This window comes from Drosophila ananassae (assembly GCF_017639315.1).
Source record: "Drosophila ananassae strain 14024-0371.13 chromosome 4 unlocalized genomic scaffold, ASM1763931v2 tig00000054, whole genome shotgun sequence".
In the NCBI taxonomy this organism is placed as follows: domain Eukaryota; kingdom Metazoa; phylum Arthropoda; class Insecta; order Diptera; family Drosophilidae; genus Drosophila; species Drosophila ananassae.
This window is the reverse complement of record NW_025319037.1, coordinates 2,211,016-2,231,087: the sequence shown is the minus strand read 5'-3', so window position 1 is coordinate 2,231,087 and position 20,072 is coordinate 2,211,016. Positions and strand designations below refer to the sequence as shown.

The 20,072-nt window shown below is 36.2% G+C and overlaps 1 protein-coding gene and 1 long non-coding RNA gene across 10 annotated transcripts in view; one reads left to right on the top strand and one right to left on the bottom strand.

Moving 5' to 3' along the window:
• The first annotated feature begins 810 nt into the window (after positions 1–810).
• Positions 811–20,072, top strand: part of LOC6501801 (polyamine-transporting ATPase 13A3) — an 85,931-nt gene continuing 66,669 nt past the window's right edge. For 2 of the 9 annotated variants that reach the window (XR_004310239.2, XR_004310240.2), the window contains exon 1: positions 824–1,111. Coding sequence is in view for 1 of the 9 variants with exons in the window: in XM_032452155.2 (XP_032308046.1) it covers positions 1,063–1,111 (49 nt within the window). In the remaining 8 variants the exon portion in view is untranslated. Of the gene's footprint in view, positions 1,413–20,072 lie in introns of all 9 variants that reach the window. The other 7 variants (XM_032452155.2, XM_032452153.2, XM_044717665.1 and 4 more) reach the window with 6 other exon arrangements.
• On the bottom strand, positions 10,977–11,629 carry LOC123257736. The gene is made up of 2 exons (XR_006507839.1): positions 11,490–11,629; positions 10,977–11,349 (listed from the first exon to the last, which is right to left on the bottom strand). It is a non-coding gene; the product is annotated as an uncharacterized LOC123257736 (long non-coding RNA).

The following is a 20,072-nucleotide window of genomic DNA, read 5'->3' as shown; positions in this document are numbered from 1 at the left end:
ATAAGCTTCGATGAGCCAACATTAAATTATGTTTTAACATTGGTAAAACGTTTACCAAAATGTGTTAATTGATGAAACACGCTTATGGCGATGATTGCCTATCCCGTAACAGAGTTCACGAGTAGTTCCAAGTTTACAAAGTGGTCGTGAGGACAAAAATGACTATCTATATTTGGCCCAATCGAAATTCGTCATCACCGAAAATTAAATCGAAACTGTGAGTAAATTTATAAAAAATTAACGGAAATCACCATTGAAATTGATAAAAATAGAATTGAACATCTTAAAAAAATCGATTTAATGCATTTTGACCGAGCATTTGGGCCCGGACATTATTAAAGAGGTCAAAAAGAGAAAAATATCCTTTACAATTTTGCGCTTCGAGAAGTCAGAAGTGAAGTCAATGCTGATTTTTTTTTATTATTCCAAGGGAATTGTCCACAAAGAATTTATTCCATCCGGTCAAAACGTTAATCTCATCGTTCCACGATTGTGACCGATTATTACTCACATATCAAAAATCACATTCACATCAACCATTAAACACTCGAAGAATTCACGTGATATGGCATTAAGTGCAGTATGGCATCTTCTGTTTCGTTATGCAGGCGTAGAGGCCATTCAAATGGTTTGCACCGTCATACTGGCTGCCATAATGACCAACGAGCAAAGACACTCGTTCGACATGCTTTGAATACTCGAACTCGTTAGAGAGACTATTTTGAATAAAATAAATTGATTTTTCCGAAAAACTTTTGTTTTAAATGCAATGTATTTAGTGTAAACACTATATAAACTAAACGTCGGAATTTTAGATACTATCCTTTTTTTTTTCTAATCGAAAAAATGTTGTGCCGCGTGAAGCAAAAACAAATCAAATAATACCGCTTCGACCATTGGCGTTAAGCTGTAATCTAACCTAACCTAGCTTAAAATATTTCAAAAATTCAGTTAAATTAAATTCGTTAGTCGCGCTACTTAAGTGAAAAAAGTCTACGAGCATGTGCATTTTGACAGTCTAGTGTAAAAACGATATAACATTGTGGGAATTGTGACTCCTATATGTTTTTATCATCGAATAATGTTAAAAGTATCATGTCTTTAAAACAAGGTGATATTTTTAATGTTATGTTATTAAATTGTTTTTATGATGTGTTACTGAATCATTACATTAGTTATGGATGGTGCTATTAAAATTATGAAAAAAAAAATTATTTTTGATATTGATATGATAACAAAAATGTAAACAGCCTCTTTCATATTGTTTAGATATACATACATATGTATATAAAAGGAGTATTCTCAGCAATATGGACCCATGTAATAAAATTATGTCACCTTTTAACGTGATATTGTTTTAAAATTAGAAAAGGGAAATGTATGTACATATATGTACATAAAAATGAGCAGAGGTGACTTCCAAGAAATGTTATAATTAGTATAATATTAATAAACCGCGAGTATCATGTGATTTTCTATTTATCAAATTTTATTTTTTACAAAATTTTACGTGGTATATGTGCGTTTATTTTCATACATATGTACATATATGTATGTATGCATGAAAAAAAAATATATACACATAAAATAAAAAAAAAAATATTTTATGTATAAAATTTTCATGTCCCTTGCAAAGGAGACTTTTACTTTCATATTGTCATTTTAAGAGAATATTAGTGTTGGTATTTTGAGAAAAAAAATGAAAAGCAAAAGATATGTTTATGATGACACTGCTTAATTGCATCAATCCTTATTATTTTCTAAATTATTTTTGCCCCTGTTGTTGATATATGTATGTACATACGTAAATAGATCGTGCCAATTCAACCCATGAGTATTTTATACGGCCTTCATTTAGTTCTAATTTATTTTGTATGCATTAAAAACAGTTTTTTGCTCATTTGTATTTTTAACTTATCCAGCTAATCAATTTTTTGTATATTTCATTTATTTTTTTAAATGGATTTCAATAAAATGTGTGTAAAACAAGATATTTAAACCAAATACATATGTATGTATGTATGTACATCGAATAAAATGGTAATAAAGTACCATGTATTTCAGTCCACGGACTTATAGAAATATGGATAATTAGGTCTGGTCCTTAGAAATTTAGGTGTTTTCCGGGGCGGAATTTTATTACAAAACAAGAAAGGAAAGCTAACTTCGGTCAGTTCCGAAATGGAGATACCCTTGCAGTTAGGTAGCAGTTTATCACTGTGGACGGAAGTCCACGAGGTGACGACCTGCATGCCTAGGCGTGCGCGAGGAAACTCTATATATAGCCGAAGAATTAAAAATTTTCTGTAGGCAACTGATCTAAATGAATTATATACCAATCGAAAGGTATTGTTTCAATTAGATAATTTTTGTCGAAACAAATTCCAAAAGTTATTTGATTTGGGAGAAATTAGGGTCAAAATAAAAAAATTTTTTAACACTAAAGTGGGGCTGGGGGACACATTTTAGTGAGCAGATAGATGTGAGCAGATATTTTTATACATATATTCGACCCGACCCGATCCGACATTTCATTCAGAAGTTATTCGAAAAATTCGATTTTTTCTTCTTCTTCAAAATGAAGCCAGTTGTCGGTTTGTCTGTTTGCACTATTTTTTTCTTAAAAATCCTGAAAAAAATTTGGAAAATGTTTGTTACTATCATAGGAGCAACTATTGTTCTACAACTTTTTGAAATACCTTAAGCTTACGTCAAGAAATTAAAAAAACTTTGTTAATGAAAAAATACATAACTTTATAATTAAAAGAGATATTAAAAAGAAAAAAAAACCATTTACACCGTTGAAAGGGTTTTTTAAATATCTATTTCACTTTCTTTGGGACCAAACGTCTATATAGTACACAAAAAAAAAATACACTGCAAATAAACTTTTTTTTTAAAGAAAAAAAAATATTTTTCAAAATTTGCTCGATTGATCCTTTTTATATTGCACGTGGATATAGCTTTTGAGATGACGCAACTTTTGATATATTGCTCATATCTGGCAAAATCCGTTAACTCAAGATATAGTACTGTAAGTGCAGCTACCAATTTTGTGCAGCCTCCTGTGAAGCTTGCATTTACTTATACATATGTATATTGGTAACTTTGCTTTTTGGAGTCTGAATATATTTGGTCAATACCCTAAAAAATATAGAGTTTATCTTTTCAGCTTTTAGTTTATTTATTTAAAAATAAAATAAAAAAAAAAAAAGTACTTAAGAAGTATAACATAAACATTGACTCAATTAGGACTCGAACCCAGGCCCTCCGTGTTAGGAACCACGACGCTCCCCACTCGGCCAACCTCGAACTTTGCCGCTTAGTGAAAAATTTTGATGTAATTCTGCTTTGTGTTTCAGTGTCTCATGTCTTAATGAGAAGACTCACAAATGCACAATTTTACGAGTAAAAAGGTTTATATGCATATGCCCCCACTGAACATATAATGCATATAAATAAAACACTGCTTTACTTAAATTACAGCCACCACCGTTTTTGGGCCAAATCATGGATTAAAGGCTAAAAAAAAACTAGGCGAACCAATTCCGCCAATACTTTTCTAATATTAATTATTTTATATCGCACGCCCATAATAAAGTGTTACATTCAACAATTGGTTTAACTAGAAAAACTGGAAAAACGTTTTTATTTTTTTAATTTTGCGCATTTATTTTATATGTAATACATGTTTATTATATGATTGATCGGATATGCCATAACTTTGTTTTTTTTTTGTTTTTTAAGTAAGAAGGATGGGACTTTCTATGGATCCCACTTTGGGATAAATTATCCGATCTGACAAATTTTGATAAGGATTGGTCGACTATATCCTATAGCTGCCATATAACTGATCCATCGGAAATTCCTAATATTGGTGTTTTTTAAGTTTGGACTTTTAAGTTTGGAGGGTTTGAACTTTCCACACATTTTAAATTTGGTCAAAACATCTTTGTGCAAAATTCATAAGGATCGGCCGACTATATTCTATACTCGACTATATCCTATAGCTGCCATATAACTGATTGATCGGAAATGCCATAACTTTGGTGTTTTTTAAGTTAGAGGGTTGGGACATATACATATCTTAACATATCTTATGTACAAAATTTCATAAGGATCGGCCGACTATATCCTATAGCTGTCATAGAACGATCGGAATTGGCATAACTTTGGTGTTTTTTTTTGGACAAAATAATCTGATTTGCCAAATTTCATAAGGATCGGCCGACTATATACGATCTGCTATATATTTAATAAGATGCGTGGCGTCACCTAGCGGACTGCGACTCAACTGCAAGGGTATAAAGCTTCGGCTCCGCCCGAAGTTAGCTGTCCTTTCTTGTTTTTTTTGTTTTTCTTGCACGTGCCGAACAAGAATATTTTTTTTATATGCAATTTTGTACACCTATATAGCATATTATCGTCACTAAAATTGATATCAGATATTTTGGGTTTCGCATGCAGGTTCGTCACCGGTACTTTACCTCGTCAAGAGGTTTTTTTATATGATATCAGTTGTTTTTATACCCTTGCAGAGGGTATTATAATTTTGGTCAAAAGTGTGCAACGCAGTGAAGGAGACATCTCCGACCCTATAAAGTATATATATTCTTGATCAGGATCACCTCCTGAGTCGATATGAGCATGTCCGTCTGTCCGTCGGTCCGTCTGTCTGTTTCTACGCAAACTAGTCTCTCAGTTTTAAAGCTATCGAGTTGAAACTTTGCACACACCCTTCTTTCCTTTGCAGGCAGTATATAAGTCGGAACGGCCGGGATCGGTCGACTATTTCCTATAGCTGCCATATAACTGATTGATCGGAAATGCCATAACTTTGGTGTTTTTTAAGTTGGAGGGTTGAGACTTTCCACACATGTTACATTTGATCAAAATATCTTGTGTACAAAATTTCAAAGGGATCGGCCGACTACATCCTATAGCTGTAATAGAACGATCGAAATTGGCATAACTTTGTTGTTTTTTAAGTTAGAAAGATAGGATTTGGTACAGATTCTATTTTGGGAAAAACAATCTGATTTGTCGAATTTCATAAGGATCGGCCAACTATATCCTATAGCTGTCATATAACTGATTGATCGGAAATGCTATAACTTCGTTGTTTTTCAAGTTAGAAGCATGGGAGTTTCAATGGATTCCTCTTTTGGCAAAATAATTCGATATGCCAAATTTCATAAGGATCGGCCGACTATATACGATCCGCTATATATCTAATAATATAAGATGCGTGGCGCCACCTAGCGGACTGCGACTCAACTGCAAGGATATATCAACTTCGGCTCCGGCCGAAGTTAGCTTTCCTTTCTTGTTTTTTTCTAAGTTTAGTGCAATTTGATATGTAAAGACTAAAAATGAACAAAAAAAAACTGTAAAGAAAGTCAGATGTTACAGTTTTGCACTGTAGATACATTATAAACAAAACATTTTATAAATATTTTTTTACTAATGTGTCCACAACCCTTTCGCCTTTTTTAGTTCTATACGATTTGACATACTGTTGAAATAATTTGCCTTCTCCCACAGCTCCATTATTTCACTTCGACTGCATATTTCGCCAACCGCGATTTCAATTAGTAGCTCTACAAATTTTCAATTGGATTCATATGCGGAGATTGGAGTGGACACTTCGTGGACAGGAACTTTTGCTTTAAAATCCAGTTTTTGACCAACAGAGACGTATGCTTTGGGTCATTGTCTTGCTGAAAAATGCATTTTTAGTAGAAAAATTTGCAGATATTGTTTCTTTTGCATTATTCCGTCGATTAACACCTGTTTATTTTTTATTATTAAGATAATAGTTTAAAGGCATCTTTGATTATTTTTCCTTCGTCATTATTTCTGTCCTCATAAGTAGCCATGGAGCCAATTAATTGGAGATACTTTTTAGGCAAATTATAATTATGACCTGATTGCCAAAATGTCATTTAACCTGTAAAAGGTTCCTTATTTTGGTTTTGACCAAGTTGGCTAAAAACTCTCTACCTCAGCATTTGGCCATGGCAATGAAAACAGGCTGAGAGCAAAATTCACCACGTCCTTATAGGGGTTGTTTCCACCAGAATCCCGATACCTTTTCACTTCCGACCAAAATTTGGAAGTATTTTCAATATTTTCCCAATTTATTAGGTGAATATTGGAATATTGTGAAATTTGCTTTTAATCTCAGAATTTATTGAAAATATATTTAAAATAGGCAGAATTGAGTCCTTTTTGGAAGAATTAATATTAGATTTAAAAAAAGTGCAGATTTCCGGATGAAAAATATTGTTTATAAGTTTACATCCATTCTCTTATATGTAACGGTGGTGGTTTTTAGTGCGCTTCCATTTGAAATAATTTATTTTTGTATCAAAGACGGGTTTTTAACACATTTTTTTTTTTATAAATTATAAACCTATACCCCTATTGCAACGGTTTGTGCAGTGCCATATTTGGGTGAGAACATTCCAAATAGGCTGGGCTCACTGTATGATATTTCCTGCCGGGTTGGCCTTCAATAATTGGTTTAAGAAGTTGATAGTTAGTTTTTGAAAAATCAACCATCGGCAAGGTTCACCAGATTCTCTTTAGCCTTCAGCTTTTGAATGAGTCTCCTAAGCGTTATAAATCCGGCTCTAAGGTGCTAACAAGGCAAGAAAAGCATCGGAGACAGTTAGAAACTTTCACCCACTCAAGAATAAATGCTGACCTGGGGCGATGAAATAGGCTTGTTGCGCGATTTTATCGAGTAGACAATATGATATTCCATTAACATTTTATTATATTTTTGTATTTGGTATTATAATTTTGGTCAAAAGTGTGCAACGCAGTGAAGGAGACATCTCCGACCCTATAAAGTATATATATTCTTGATCAGGATCACCTCCGTCTGTCCGTCTGTCCGTTTCTACGCAAACTAGTCTCTCAGTTTTAAAGCTATCGAGTTGAAACTTTGCACACACCCTTCTTTCCTTTGCAGGCAGTATATAAGTCGGAACGGCCGGGATCGGTCGACTATATCCTATAGCTGCCATATAACTGATTGATCGGAAATGCCATAACTTTGGTGTTTTTTAAGTTAGAGGGTTGGGACTTTCCACACATGTTATATTTGACCAAAATATCTTGTGTACAAAATTTCATAAGGATCGGCCGACTATATCCTATAGCTGTAATAGAACGATCGAAATTGGCATAACTTTGGTGTTTTTTAAGTTAGAAAGATGGGATTTGGTACAGATTCTATTTTGGGAAAAATAATTCAATATGCCAAATTTCATAAGGATCGGCCGCCTATATACGATCCGCTATATATCTAATAATATAAGATGCGTGGCGCCACGTAGCAGACTGCGACTGAACTGCAAGGGTATATAAACTTCGGCTCCGCCCGAAGTTAGCTTTCCTTTCTTGTTTTTAAATAATTTCTAATACAAATTATCCTTCAACCACTGTACCAATATGGTTAATAAAAAGTAACTAGAGGCAAGAGCTGGTAAAGGAGATAGAGCGAGGGAGTTGCCAAAGAGCGCTTGTGTTAAGGGGTTAGGTAGGTTTGGCGGCAAAAAAAAAATAGTTTTTTTTTTTTTTTGTATAAAATTTTACAGAATCTTAAGAATAATCTCCCAAATCAATCAATTATTATTCAATCAAGTCTATTTGAATAAAACTTTCGGAGATACAGCCCTGAAAAGGTGGACGCTCGAGGTCAGGTAAAAGCAGAGCGCAAACTTTAAGCGCGTTTTTCTCAAAACTGTGTTTTCGAAGTCGGTTGTCAAGATTTCTCGGAAACTACTCAACCGATCTTAATAAAATTTTGCACAGGCCTTCGAGATACGATTATATAGAACTTGAACGAAGGATTTTATTTTTCGTTGATTACTATTTAAAAAAAAAAAATGTTCGAAAAATTTCACCAATGGCTAACTGTTAAATATTTTTTTCTCAAATTTTCAGAAATTCTTGAATTCTCTTAAATTCTTGTTAAACATGCATATTTAAGAAACCTAAAAGTTCCAAGAAAATATTTCATTCTTTATATAAAAAAAATTTTTTTGAAAATAGCCCTTTTTTTGGCCCCGCAAACGCACCTAACCCCTTAACAGATATACAGTGTTATAGATAACAGTGTTACTTATGGCTAACTCTATGGGAAAGGGCATCCGAAACTAATGCCTTAAACACTTTGACACAGCCAGCTGGGCAGACAACTGCAAAATAATAATAAAAAAGGTTTTTTAACATACAAATTAGTGAGACCATATCTCCTCAATTATTAATAAAGGTTAACAGATGGTATATGGAGACAGCCAGTTGTTTAACCTCCTATAATAAATTCAATAAAATTATTTCGAGTTTTCCCTTAAATCCAAAATAAAAACATGGTATGATCTACTGATTTCAATAAGAAAATAAAAATATTCCATGGGAAAATGTTTGAGGAAAAATCATAGAAGACCAAAAATTAAAAGTAGAAAATCTGAGATTTCAACTTTGGATGAGTATTCCAAAGATATGGTAACTGCTAGATACCATTTTCTAATTTTAGTCGGTACACATACATTTCAAAAATGATATGTTCTAGAAACAATGATGGTCATCATAACACGGCCTTCCTAATGCAATATATGGTAAAATTTGATCATTTTCTTCTCTTAGGTGTACCGCGGAAACTGTGGGTGATAGAACCTAAGTTGGTTGAAATTTTCCTCGTTATCTTTATAGTCTTTTTATCTATTTCTAAATCAGATATATTACCGCCATTCGAGCCGTACATTATAAAATTCATTACCTCTTTTATCATAGTTCCTTAAGACCGCTCCTATTCATAAAATTTATAAATATCATCTCCTGCTTGCTCAATGCTACTGTTATAAAATAAAAGATTTACTCATTACGGTAAACGTTCCCTTGGTACCTGCACTTTGTTCTCTATCAGGAATTCTCCTTCATTTGCTCTAATAAATTAAGAGGCTTCAAAATAAGCCTATTATGTTTGTCCTTGTTTCATTACAGTTCCTGTACCATCTGCCCTTATACCAAAGCCGTGCCATTATTTAGGTGTGTTCAGTTACTTTTTTTTTGAGTTAATAATTTTGGCTTCCGTGAGGTGATAACAGGATGAACAAAAAAAAAAGAAAGGAAGGCTGGCTTCGGGCGGAGCCGAAGATTAAATACCCTTGCAGATAAGTAGGAGCTTATATTATTAGATATATAACCGATTGCATATAGTTGGTCGATCCTTAATAAAACTTCCCGATCAGGTCAATTTTTTGATAAAAATTTTGGAAAAAGCCCGAAGCATTCCTTAATACCATCTAATGCCAACGTTGTGTCATTTTGACGAAATTTCCGAAGAAATTTGACTGATTGGATTAGTTTGCCCAAAATGGAATTATCCTGACCAAAATATATGTACTTTATAAAGTCAAAGACCCTGTCTCCTTCACTGCGTTGCACAATTTTGACACAAAATTGTATTCGCCTGCGTCGTTTCCAGAAATAAGTGGATTTAGAGAAAAACATGATTTTACTTATTTTTATTGATTACTTTTAAGAAGCATTTTTATTATACCATTGCAGAGGGTATTATAATTTTGGTCAAAAGTGTGCAACGCAGTTAAGGAGACATCTCCGACCATATAAAGTATATATTCTTGATCAGGATCACCTCCTGAGTCGATATGAGCATGTCCAACTGTCCGTTTCTACGCAAATTAGTCTCTCAGTTTTAAAGCTATCGAGTTGAAACTCTCAGTTTAAAGCTATCAAGTTTCAAATATTGGCAAGAAACACAATCCAAAAAACACTAAAAAAAACAAATAAAAACTTTTTTTTGTAATTTGTACGAGACTAAAGAAACCAAAAGTTTGTAATTCAGTAAAAGGCATATCTCCCACCATACATTCTTGACCAGGATCACCTACAAAGCTCTCAAAGTGTGTCTGTCCTTTTTTTTCTACGCCAACCAAACACCCAGTTTTAAAGGTATCAGCTTGCACACTTTCTTCCTTTCATTGCGCAGAGGTTTGCGAAACTAAATAAGTTACTTTGCGAAAAAAACTGACTGTAAAATTTAAGATACCCATGAGTTTGGTCTAACTTCATCGTGAATAACGCGGACTGTTAAAGGACAAATCCTATTCGTCGCTGTCGCTGATTTATAACTTTGTAAACATTAGCGTTTTGAAAAAAAGTTAAGGAAAAAACATGTTTTTTTTCCTTCTTTGCTTACGTTTGAGAACTCATCTGCGAGCTTTGATCTGTTTTTTTTTTTTCTTTTTGTTTTCTGATCTGAGGATAAAAACCGTGAATTCGCCAAGCCCAGATTGAGTTCTCAGCTGTGTTCAAAAGAACTGTGCAGAGGCTCTGTATAAGCCTCTCCCCAAACTCTTTACTATCTTTTCCCTATTATGGAACGAATCTTATATTATTCTTCTGCATAAAAAAAAGGAAAAAGTTTCGAAGCCAATTATAGAGGCAATTCCAAAAATGTTTTACTTCACATTTGCAACGCCTTTGTAGTTAAACAATTTCACCATGCTCCGCATTAGATCCAATCACCATGCTCCGCATCCACTTATTGGATCTAACTTCTTATGTTATGGAATATCACAATTTGTATAACCTAACCTTTAGTAAATTTGATTTATTGCATCGTTTGGCACCTATCGATATATATTATCATTGAAGTTGATCGAATATTTCGGTATGGCACCTAAAGAAAATAGTCTGCCGATCCTAATGCAACTTCATATAATTATGCAAATATAAATGAAACTTTGGTTGGGCAATAGACAGCGGCTATAGAGGTGTCACCGCCGTTTGTGTTTATGCTTGTTGTTGGCTGTAGGAAGGTTATTTAATACGCTTTTATACGTTTTTTTTTTACCACCATTGACTTTGTCATAAGGGATATTGTTACCATACATTGCAGGGGCGCACGCAGGAAATAGGTTTGGGGGGGGGGGGGGGGGGGGGGGGGGTTAGGTAAGTTAAGTTTGAATGTGAATATTTATAATTTATTCATGAATAATTCACAATGTAATATCGATCTTTCTTGGTTTTTGGGCCATTATACTCAATATTGCGTCAGAGGTTACTTCCAGATCCTGGTGAATGTTCAGAAGCGCCAATCCATTCAATCTTTGCTCTCCAGTCTTATTGCGTAAATATGTCTTCAATCTTCATAGTGTAGAGAACGACCGTTCGCTCGAAGCCACTGTAACTGGCAGTGTTGCACCGATCTGAAGAAATCGGTATACCGTTGGATAGAATGTTTCATCGCAAACGTCCAAAGCTTCAATGAATGTTTTTATGGGCTTCTCTTTGGAAAGATTTGAACATTTTCTGTAATTAGAAAAATTGGTGTAAAATGGTGCGAATGATGGGTTTCAATTTCTGTCTGTTTTCTTGTTGGACATGTTTTTTGCCCAGGTCAATTGCGTTCTTTATTTAATTGCGTTCAACGTTTTCATGGTTTCCTTTACCGATGTTTTTTTGCACAAATAATAAGCAGAGTCGACAATAAGCTCCATCTTCAACAGTTGAATAAGCCAACCAGGGGAATGCTCGCAGCCAAGAAAGTTGAAACTTAAGATTTCTGTTACCCGATGATGGGAATGTGAAAGAAACAACTGGTGTCCACACATTCACGAGGAGCTCGTACTTTTCATTATCATCTAATTATCGTCTCGTCATTATCGTCTTCTACAAAACTTTTCAACGTCGTTAGGTAGACCCTACAAATAATAAAAATCAATTGAAAAATTGCTTCGCAATTTCTCCCAAAAGTTCTTTTGCGAAGCAGGAGAACTTTTAGATGATTATTTTTGCACATTCTATGATTTTTATTCATATTCTACTTGTTACAACATCATTATACCCTTGCAGAGGGTATTATAATTTTGGTCAAAAGTGTGCAACGCAGTGAAGGAGACATCTCCGACCCTATAAAGTATATATATTCTTGATCAGGATCACCTCCTGAGCTGATATGAGCATGTCCGTCTGTCCGTCTGTCCGTCTGTCTGTCTGTCTGTCTGTCGGTTTCTACGCAAACTAGTCTCTCAGTTTTAAAGCTATCGAGTTGAAACTTTGCACACATCCTTCTTTCCTTTGCAGGTAGTATATAAGTCGGAACGGCCGGGATCGGTCGACTATATCCTATAGCTGCCATATAACTGATTGATCGGAAATGCCATAACTTTGGTGTTTTTTAAGTTAGAGGGTTGGGACTTTCCACACATGTTATATTTGACCAAAATATCTTGTATACAAAATTTCATAAGGATCGGCTGACTATATCCTATAGCTGTCATACAACGATCGGAATTGGCATAACTTTGGTGTTTTTTAAGTTAGAAAGCTGGGACTTGGTACAGATTACTGTTTGGGCAACATAATTCAATATGACAAATTTCATAAGGATCGGCCGCCTATATACGATCCCCTATATATCTAATAATTTAAAATGCGTGGCGCCACCTAGCGGACTGCGACTGAACTGCAAGGGTATATCAACTTCGGCTCCGCCCGAAGTTAGCTTTCCTTTCTTGTTCCATATTCATTTTATTTTGTTAAATATCAATTTAAATGTTTTTCTTTATTTTTATCCCCGTTGTTTTTTTATTCGGTATTGATTTCAGATTTATCAATTTCATTTATTACGTTCATTTAACTGCAACCCTCAAAAGTGAATAATTAACGCTGGGGTGTTTCGAATGTACAAATTATTAATATGCTTTATTCTCACTCTTTTTGCTACTCCATCGCTCTGTGCGTGACGTGCTGGATCTAAAGAATTTGAATCCTCTAATCTGGGTCTTTTCGCAGTGTTTTTCATGGCCTTTTCATTTTCATTTTGAACTTGTTCGGGAAATGGAGTATTTAAAATATTAGGGTCCAAAATTGGCGCATTTTGGTTTGAAAAATGATGTTATCTTTGCATTAGACATTTTTGTTGGGCAGGTCGTAAATAAACGTCACATTATTTTATAGGTTATCAATATGTCAATATAGTTACTCATTTTGTAAGTGGCGCTCTCGTGGTATTTGCCAGAACTATGAGCATGGCGCCATTTTTGAATGAACATGAAATTTATATTTTTGTTTTCCCGTTAATTTTGCAATTTTTTCAACATGTGGGGGGGGGGGGGGTTCGAACCCCTCAAAACCCCCCTTGCGTGCGCCCCTGATACATTGTTATTTATGTGGAAATTGTTTTTGCTTGTGAGATAAGATTCTGAGCACAACATGAAGTCAATTTCCGTCTGGTGTAGAAACTGCGACAGCTCTGGCTTGTTCTGAGAAATTCAGTTTTAATTCCAGAAAAAAATTCTAAGGACGGACATCAATTATTTTGCGGGTTTTTAAGAATTTGTATCAGTTGATTTTGGTTCCTCACTAGTTCAAGAGGCTGTGTCGCAATACACCGATTAGTGCTGTTGCTGAAATTGGAGTACCCCTGGCCACCGAAGAACGTTAGCGAATGACACTTCTGGGTTTTGATCCTGCGTCTTGGTGGCCCATAATTAAGGATACTGGGGGATATCGGCAGGTGCGCTAGTTGGTGTAGTTTGTAGTTCAGGGGGGAATTAATTTGAATTTTCGAAATCAGGCGTTCTTTTAAGGTGTTGTTATACTAGGTATCTATATAGTTCCAGTGCGGTTACCTGCGCAATTGCCGCTATTTCTGACTGCTTTTCATCCTTATTAGATTTGCAGAATGACGTGTAGGTCGCTGAGCTTTTTGTTAAAGTTATTGTGAAAGTGGAACCGTTGTAACGGTGTAATGACAATGACCCAGCGGGTGTATTTATGCTTAGTTGCATTGTTTTGGCAATTTTTTTGCAGAGCTATTGGCGAGTGCCAGGGGGTGTTTTGCATGCTGGGCGCCACAGGGAAGATCGATTTGTTGAACTCTTCTGTGCTATTGAAATGTAGAAAGAGAAAAAAAAATTTTTTCGTTGACTGCCTACTTTGGTCTTTTGAGTCTTTTGGGTACGGGGAATCCAAATTGCTGAACTTTTCAATCACTTTGTTGAAAACATCGGGCGCCAAATTTTATTGTATATTTCCAGCTATTGTCGTCTTCGTTGACATTTCGTTCAATTTTAGTATTTGATTGTATATTTTATATATAAAACTAAGCAATCTTATTTATGAGTGCCTATAAGCGTCTTTTCGTATATCTATTTTATAATAAAGAGAATAATTAAAAAAGCCATTAAAAACACGACTGTTCTGTTATTCAGGATCTTAAGAATCTTTATAAGTTTGTAAACACTAAACGAATTCCGATCAGGCCGCTGCCGAGCTACTCGTAAAATTTTTTCAGCCAATTTATTCACCGCCTTAAATTTTGATTAGCCATACGCATATAATTTTAAATCAGTCAATCTTGCCTTCAGTCCTTCCGTTTCTCGAAGTATTTTGTTATCGGAAATTTAGATGGATAAGTGGTTTATTCGCCAGGCCCCGATGGAGATCTTTGTGAACAAAATAAGATCCAGGCCCCGAAACAATATAATGAATGCGGCTAACTATAGAGGCATCTCTAAACTACCAGCCATTCCAAAACTATTTGAAAACTTTAATCAATCCACATTTGCCACACCTTTGTACCTTAATCATTGCACCGTAGTTTCATAAAGCGCCGCTATCGATCATATGACTATTTAATCACTTAGTCATAATAATAAACACTGAAAATATTCTCCATTTGTGTTTGGTAAGAATTACATTCGCTATTTGAAGGAAAGCTTACAATGTGATCGTCGAAAAGTGATGATTACGCCGCCTTTCGCTCTTGATGAAAGAAGAATGAATGAAATGAAAGAAGAAAAGAACTAAACAAATGTTAGTAACTTAGCTTCTAGCTTCAGAAAAGGAGGAATACAAGTAAAAGGACCTTAAAAAAAACAAAAAATTGTTTTTTCGGTAAAATCAATTTATTTTACTCAAAATAGTCTCCTGCTTTAATACAACTTTTTGCACGGTCTAAAAGCATGTCGAACGAGTGTTTCGGCTCGTTGCCCGGTATGGCCGCCAGTATGCCGGTGCAAGCCTTTTGAATGGCCTCTACGTCTGCATAACGCTTTCCTTTCATCGGCAAATGCATTTTTTTCCATATCAGGTGAATACGGGGAGTGGTTGACATGGTGGTTGTCACAAGCGTCGATCGATGAGACGGCGCTTTATCGTGCAACAAACGCCAACTTCCATCTTCGCGATATTCGGGCCGAACACGTCGAATACGGCGCACCGAACGCTTCAAAACTTCATGGTAGAATACCGCATTAACGTTTTGGCCGGGTGGAACAAATTCTTTGTGGACAATACCCTTGGAATCATAAAAACAAATCAGCATTGTCTTCACTTTTGACTTCTCCAGGCGCGATTTTTTGGGGTTCGGCTCGTCCGGCGCCTTCCATTCACCACTCTGGCGTTTCGTTTCGGGATCATATTAAATCACCAAGTTTCGCCACCAGTCACAATCTTGTAAAGGAAGTTCGGGTTTTTTTTTGCCTCTTTAATGATGTCCTTCGAATGTTGAATTTTCAGCCATTTTTGGACGTCAGTCAATTTGTGCGGAACAAACCGTGCACACACCTTTTGTAAGCCCAAATGTTCGGTCAAAATGCGATAAATCGATGTTTTGGAGATTTTCAATTCTATTTCAACGAATTTCAATGATGATTTTTTATGAATTCACGCACAGTTTCGATGGAATTTGTTTGAAGCTCATTTTCGCACCGATGACCACGGTTGCCATTTTTGGTACAAATGTACCACAACTGGTACATTTTTTATGCGTTGGTACATTGGATCACTTTTTTTCATTTTGCTACATTTTCAATATGCCTGGTCTTTTTTCAAAAAATTTTATGTTCACACATATTATTTTAACAAATGGCTCTGTTCCACCAAGCACAAATTTTGTATCAGTTAGAAATGGAACCATTACTAACACTGAAAAATATCGCATGCAGTCGATTTGCGATGTTCCGTCTGAAATTGAGAAAATATGTATGCGCCAACGTAAGGTCCATCACTACGTAAACAGTTATAAATTGTGAAATACATAAAATAATAAGTACGTGAAATAATAAAAGATCATTTAAAAAAAACGTTAAGAAATTTTAGTTTTAAAAAATACCGAGAAAAATTTTTGGTACATTTTTGCCCAAATTGGTACATTTTTTCAAAATTTTGGTACAAAAAATTTTTTTGGAATGGCAACCGTGCCGATGACAAAAACATACTGACACTTCAAACGCAATAACCTCACTTATAGATGGCGGCACTAGAGGGCGGTAGATTCAAAAAGTCCTGTTTACTTTGGAGCACCTTGTATATGTAGGAATTAATAAAAGATAACAGCGATGTCGGAAGTCGAAGCATGGAGGGATGCCCGTGGCAGCCCGCTGACCAAGCACAAAATGCCAGAGTCCATAGCGGTGCACAAACCTTAGCGGTGGACTTCATTAATTGAGCTTAGGGGCACCATAAGGGTATTACAATATAAGGCATAAACAAATCCAAATAAGAGGTGGTTAACTGTTTCTTCCTCCTCGTCCATGCATCTCCTGCAGTGGTCGTTGTGGGGTACTGACAGACGTGCTGCGTGTGTAGGCACACACACTCCAGTCCCCGGTAATTGCCTTTACCGCAGGTCTATAATCTGTCCTGTTTAGGGCGATAAGTCTCGACGATGAAGTCTCAAACGCGAACCACCAGGTATGGAGATTCCTTTATTTCCTAACGGCTCCCAGGTTGAAAACTTCCTACATTTGAGCCTGCAAGTAGCTAAGGGGATGCCTACTAGTTCTTTGTCCGGAGGAAGCGGGTTTGTATTCCCTGCCCTTGCTATTTCATCCGCGGCGCAATTTCCCTCGTTATCTCCGGGTGACCATTTGAGGTGAATTTCATACTGCTCCGCCATCTCGTTAAGAGATCTGAGACAATCATCGACTGTCCTAGAATTGAATGAGAAACCGTCAAGTGCCTTAAGTGCTGCTTGACTGGCAGAATAGATACATACGATGTCCTGATTGCCCATAAGTCACTTCTTCTCTTTATCTCAAAGCGGACGGACGTGTTTTTTTTGTGCGCACTGCGTTGTCATAAAATTTGCTTATTAGATTTGCATAAAAAATCGGTGTTTATTTCTATTCACTTAAAAAAAAATAAAAATAATAAAATATTGCAATTTATAGATCCGTATCGCTTCGCATGTGCAGTGATATATTTGGAGGTAAAATAATTAATTTTATAAATTTATCTTCCAAACATAGCCCTGCCCTTCTTCTTCATCTCTTACAGTGTTGCTTCTATTCTATTGCTCCTATCTCTCGCTCAATAGAGATTCTTATCTCTATTCTTTGCATTTTACTAACTCGCACTAACTGCTCTCTTCAATCTCCCCCTTTCGTTTCCCTGGTACAGTGGTACAAGGTTCATCAATATTATTAATACATTAAATATTGAAATTTTAATAATTTTTAATAAATTAATTATTTAAATTTTTAATAATTATGGAATTTAAATTGGTCTGTGCATTGAAGTCTTGTAATAAGACAATTTCGTCTTCCCAGCCTACCATCCATTGGTGGCTCTGTGAAAACGTTTTACACGCTAAGTGTGTCGGGTTCACGGCCTCAGTTTCGGATGCAATCACACGTAGGTCTGGTCTCCACTTTTGCTGTGACGGTTGTCGTGCTGTTCAGGAAGAAATGAGATCGTTCATGAGGCAGACTAAAAGCGGATTCAAGGAGTTGATTAGTGGTTTTCGAAAAATCAATGACCAACTCTGTGCGCTCGATACACAGTTTAGTTAGTCTTCAACTACTAAACGAGTCTCCAAAGCGTAAAAAATCCTCTTTTAGTGATGTGCTTGTGGCGAATAATCTTCAGCCTGCTCAGCCGACAACTATGCAGCCGCTTATATCTCTGGCCACCCCAAGTGCCGGACCTGAGAAAAATTCGGCTTCCGAATATCTCAGGATTAATGAGCAATTGTCCGATATGTCCTCTGTGTCATCGCTTCATGTGATCCCAGACCCAATAATTCAAACCCCTGTAACAGTCACCAAACAGGGCAATCAACCGTCCGGACCCCCGGTACGTACTGATGCCGCTGTACTAGTTGCGGCGGCACCAAAACCCTTGCAGGTGATCCCACCATCGAAACATATTTTTGTTTCCCGGCTTGCCCCTGATACTTCTGAGATTGATATCTCGGCTTACATCAAAGCCAAAACAAAAGTCGACATAAAGGTGGTGGACTTTATAAAATTTAAATATTCATACACCAGGCACACGTCATCTTTCAAAATACGTGTGCCCTTGCAGATGTTCAAGACGATTTGTTCCGCCAGCTTTCGGCCAGAGAATATTTTCGTCCAAGAACATCAGCCAAGTACGGTGAAAAAAAGGATGGGGTGTAAAACTCCAACATTCCCACAACTCCCAACCTTCCACCTCATATTCCTCAGTTTCATAAAACTAATGTCTTCACTAACACTTACCTATCTGAATACAAGAAGGTTACGTAGTAAACTTCCCAAACTGTATTCTGATATTTCTTTCTTTGCATCTCACATTATTGTATTTACAGAAACTTGGTTAAAGCCGGAGATCTTAAGCTCCGAAGTTTTTCCTAGTAGGTACACCACTTTTAGATGTGATAGAACTCTGCGAAGAGGAGGAGGAGTGTTAATCTCTGTAGACTCCAAACTCGCTTCTGAAGAGGTAAAATCACAAGAGTTTGGTGACATTGAATTCCTTTGCATCAAAATCACTTTGTCCGATGAATCTTTGTATGTTACCCGTTCTTACATACCACCTTCGTCCGAACCGCCAACATACTGGCAACATTTGTCCGCTATTCGTTTGGTTTTCGATCGTCTGTCTGATGGTGACCAGCTGATAGCTCTGGGTGATTTTAATATCCCAGTCAAATGTTGAAAATTCACCGTCTTTACAGCTTAACTCCCACCACGACTTCCCTGTGGGCATGTTTGACATGTCACTTGGGCAAATTAACCACGTTAGAAATTCTTTAGGTCGGCTGTTGTACTTATGTTTCGTTTCTGATCCGGATGGAATTACTCTTTCCAGAACTTTGCCCCTTTCTGACCCTGAGGATCCATATCATCCCACTCTTGAGCTTTCAATTGAAAACAACTCCTTATTTGACCTTAAGTCTACACTTAAATCTCATAAAGTTCGATTCTTTCCTAAGGCTGACTTTATGAAATTAAATAAGCTAATCTCTGAATTTGATTTGTCTGATTTACTGGCATGTGAGGTTATAAACATCGCATTACAAAAATTTTATTTCACTGTAAACTCATTTTTGGACGTTTGTGTGCCATGGAAATATCCGTCCGCTTCTACGAATCCGCCTTGGTATACAAGGCATCTTAACAACTTAAAGAATAGTATGAGTAGACTTTTGTATAAACTGGCTTCTAGATACTTAGTAGCCCGGTCCAATTTCACCGTGCATAACGCAGAATGTTATAGGAGTTATATTCGCCACTGCAGGATTCAGTTTACTCAGGATCCGAAGCAGTTTTGTAAACACTAAGCGTAAACATGTATCTTTTCCCCACTGCTTACGTTTGAAAACTTATTATGCGAACACTGATCAGGCAATGGCCGATCTCTTTGCACGGTTTTTTCAAACTACGTATTCACCTAGCAGCAGCTCAGCTCAGCCCTACACTTATGATATCCAATCAGCCAATCTTATATTTCGCCCATCTTTCGATCAAAGTGGTGTGTTATCGAATCTTCTTATGGTCAAGCCCGTGTATTCGCCAGGCCCTGAGGGAGTACCAGGCTGTGTTCTGAAGAACTGCGCCGAGGCACTGTGCAAACCACTTGTTAAACTCTTTAATCTATCTTTCCCCTTATGTGGAACGAATCTTTCATTATTCCGCTGCATAAAAAAGGGAAAAAATCCGACGCTGCAAATTATAGAGGCATCTCTAAATTTTCTGCAATTCCAAAGCTTTTTGAAAAACTTATCACTCCACATTTGCAACACCTATGTAGTTCAATAA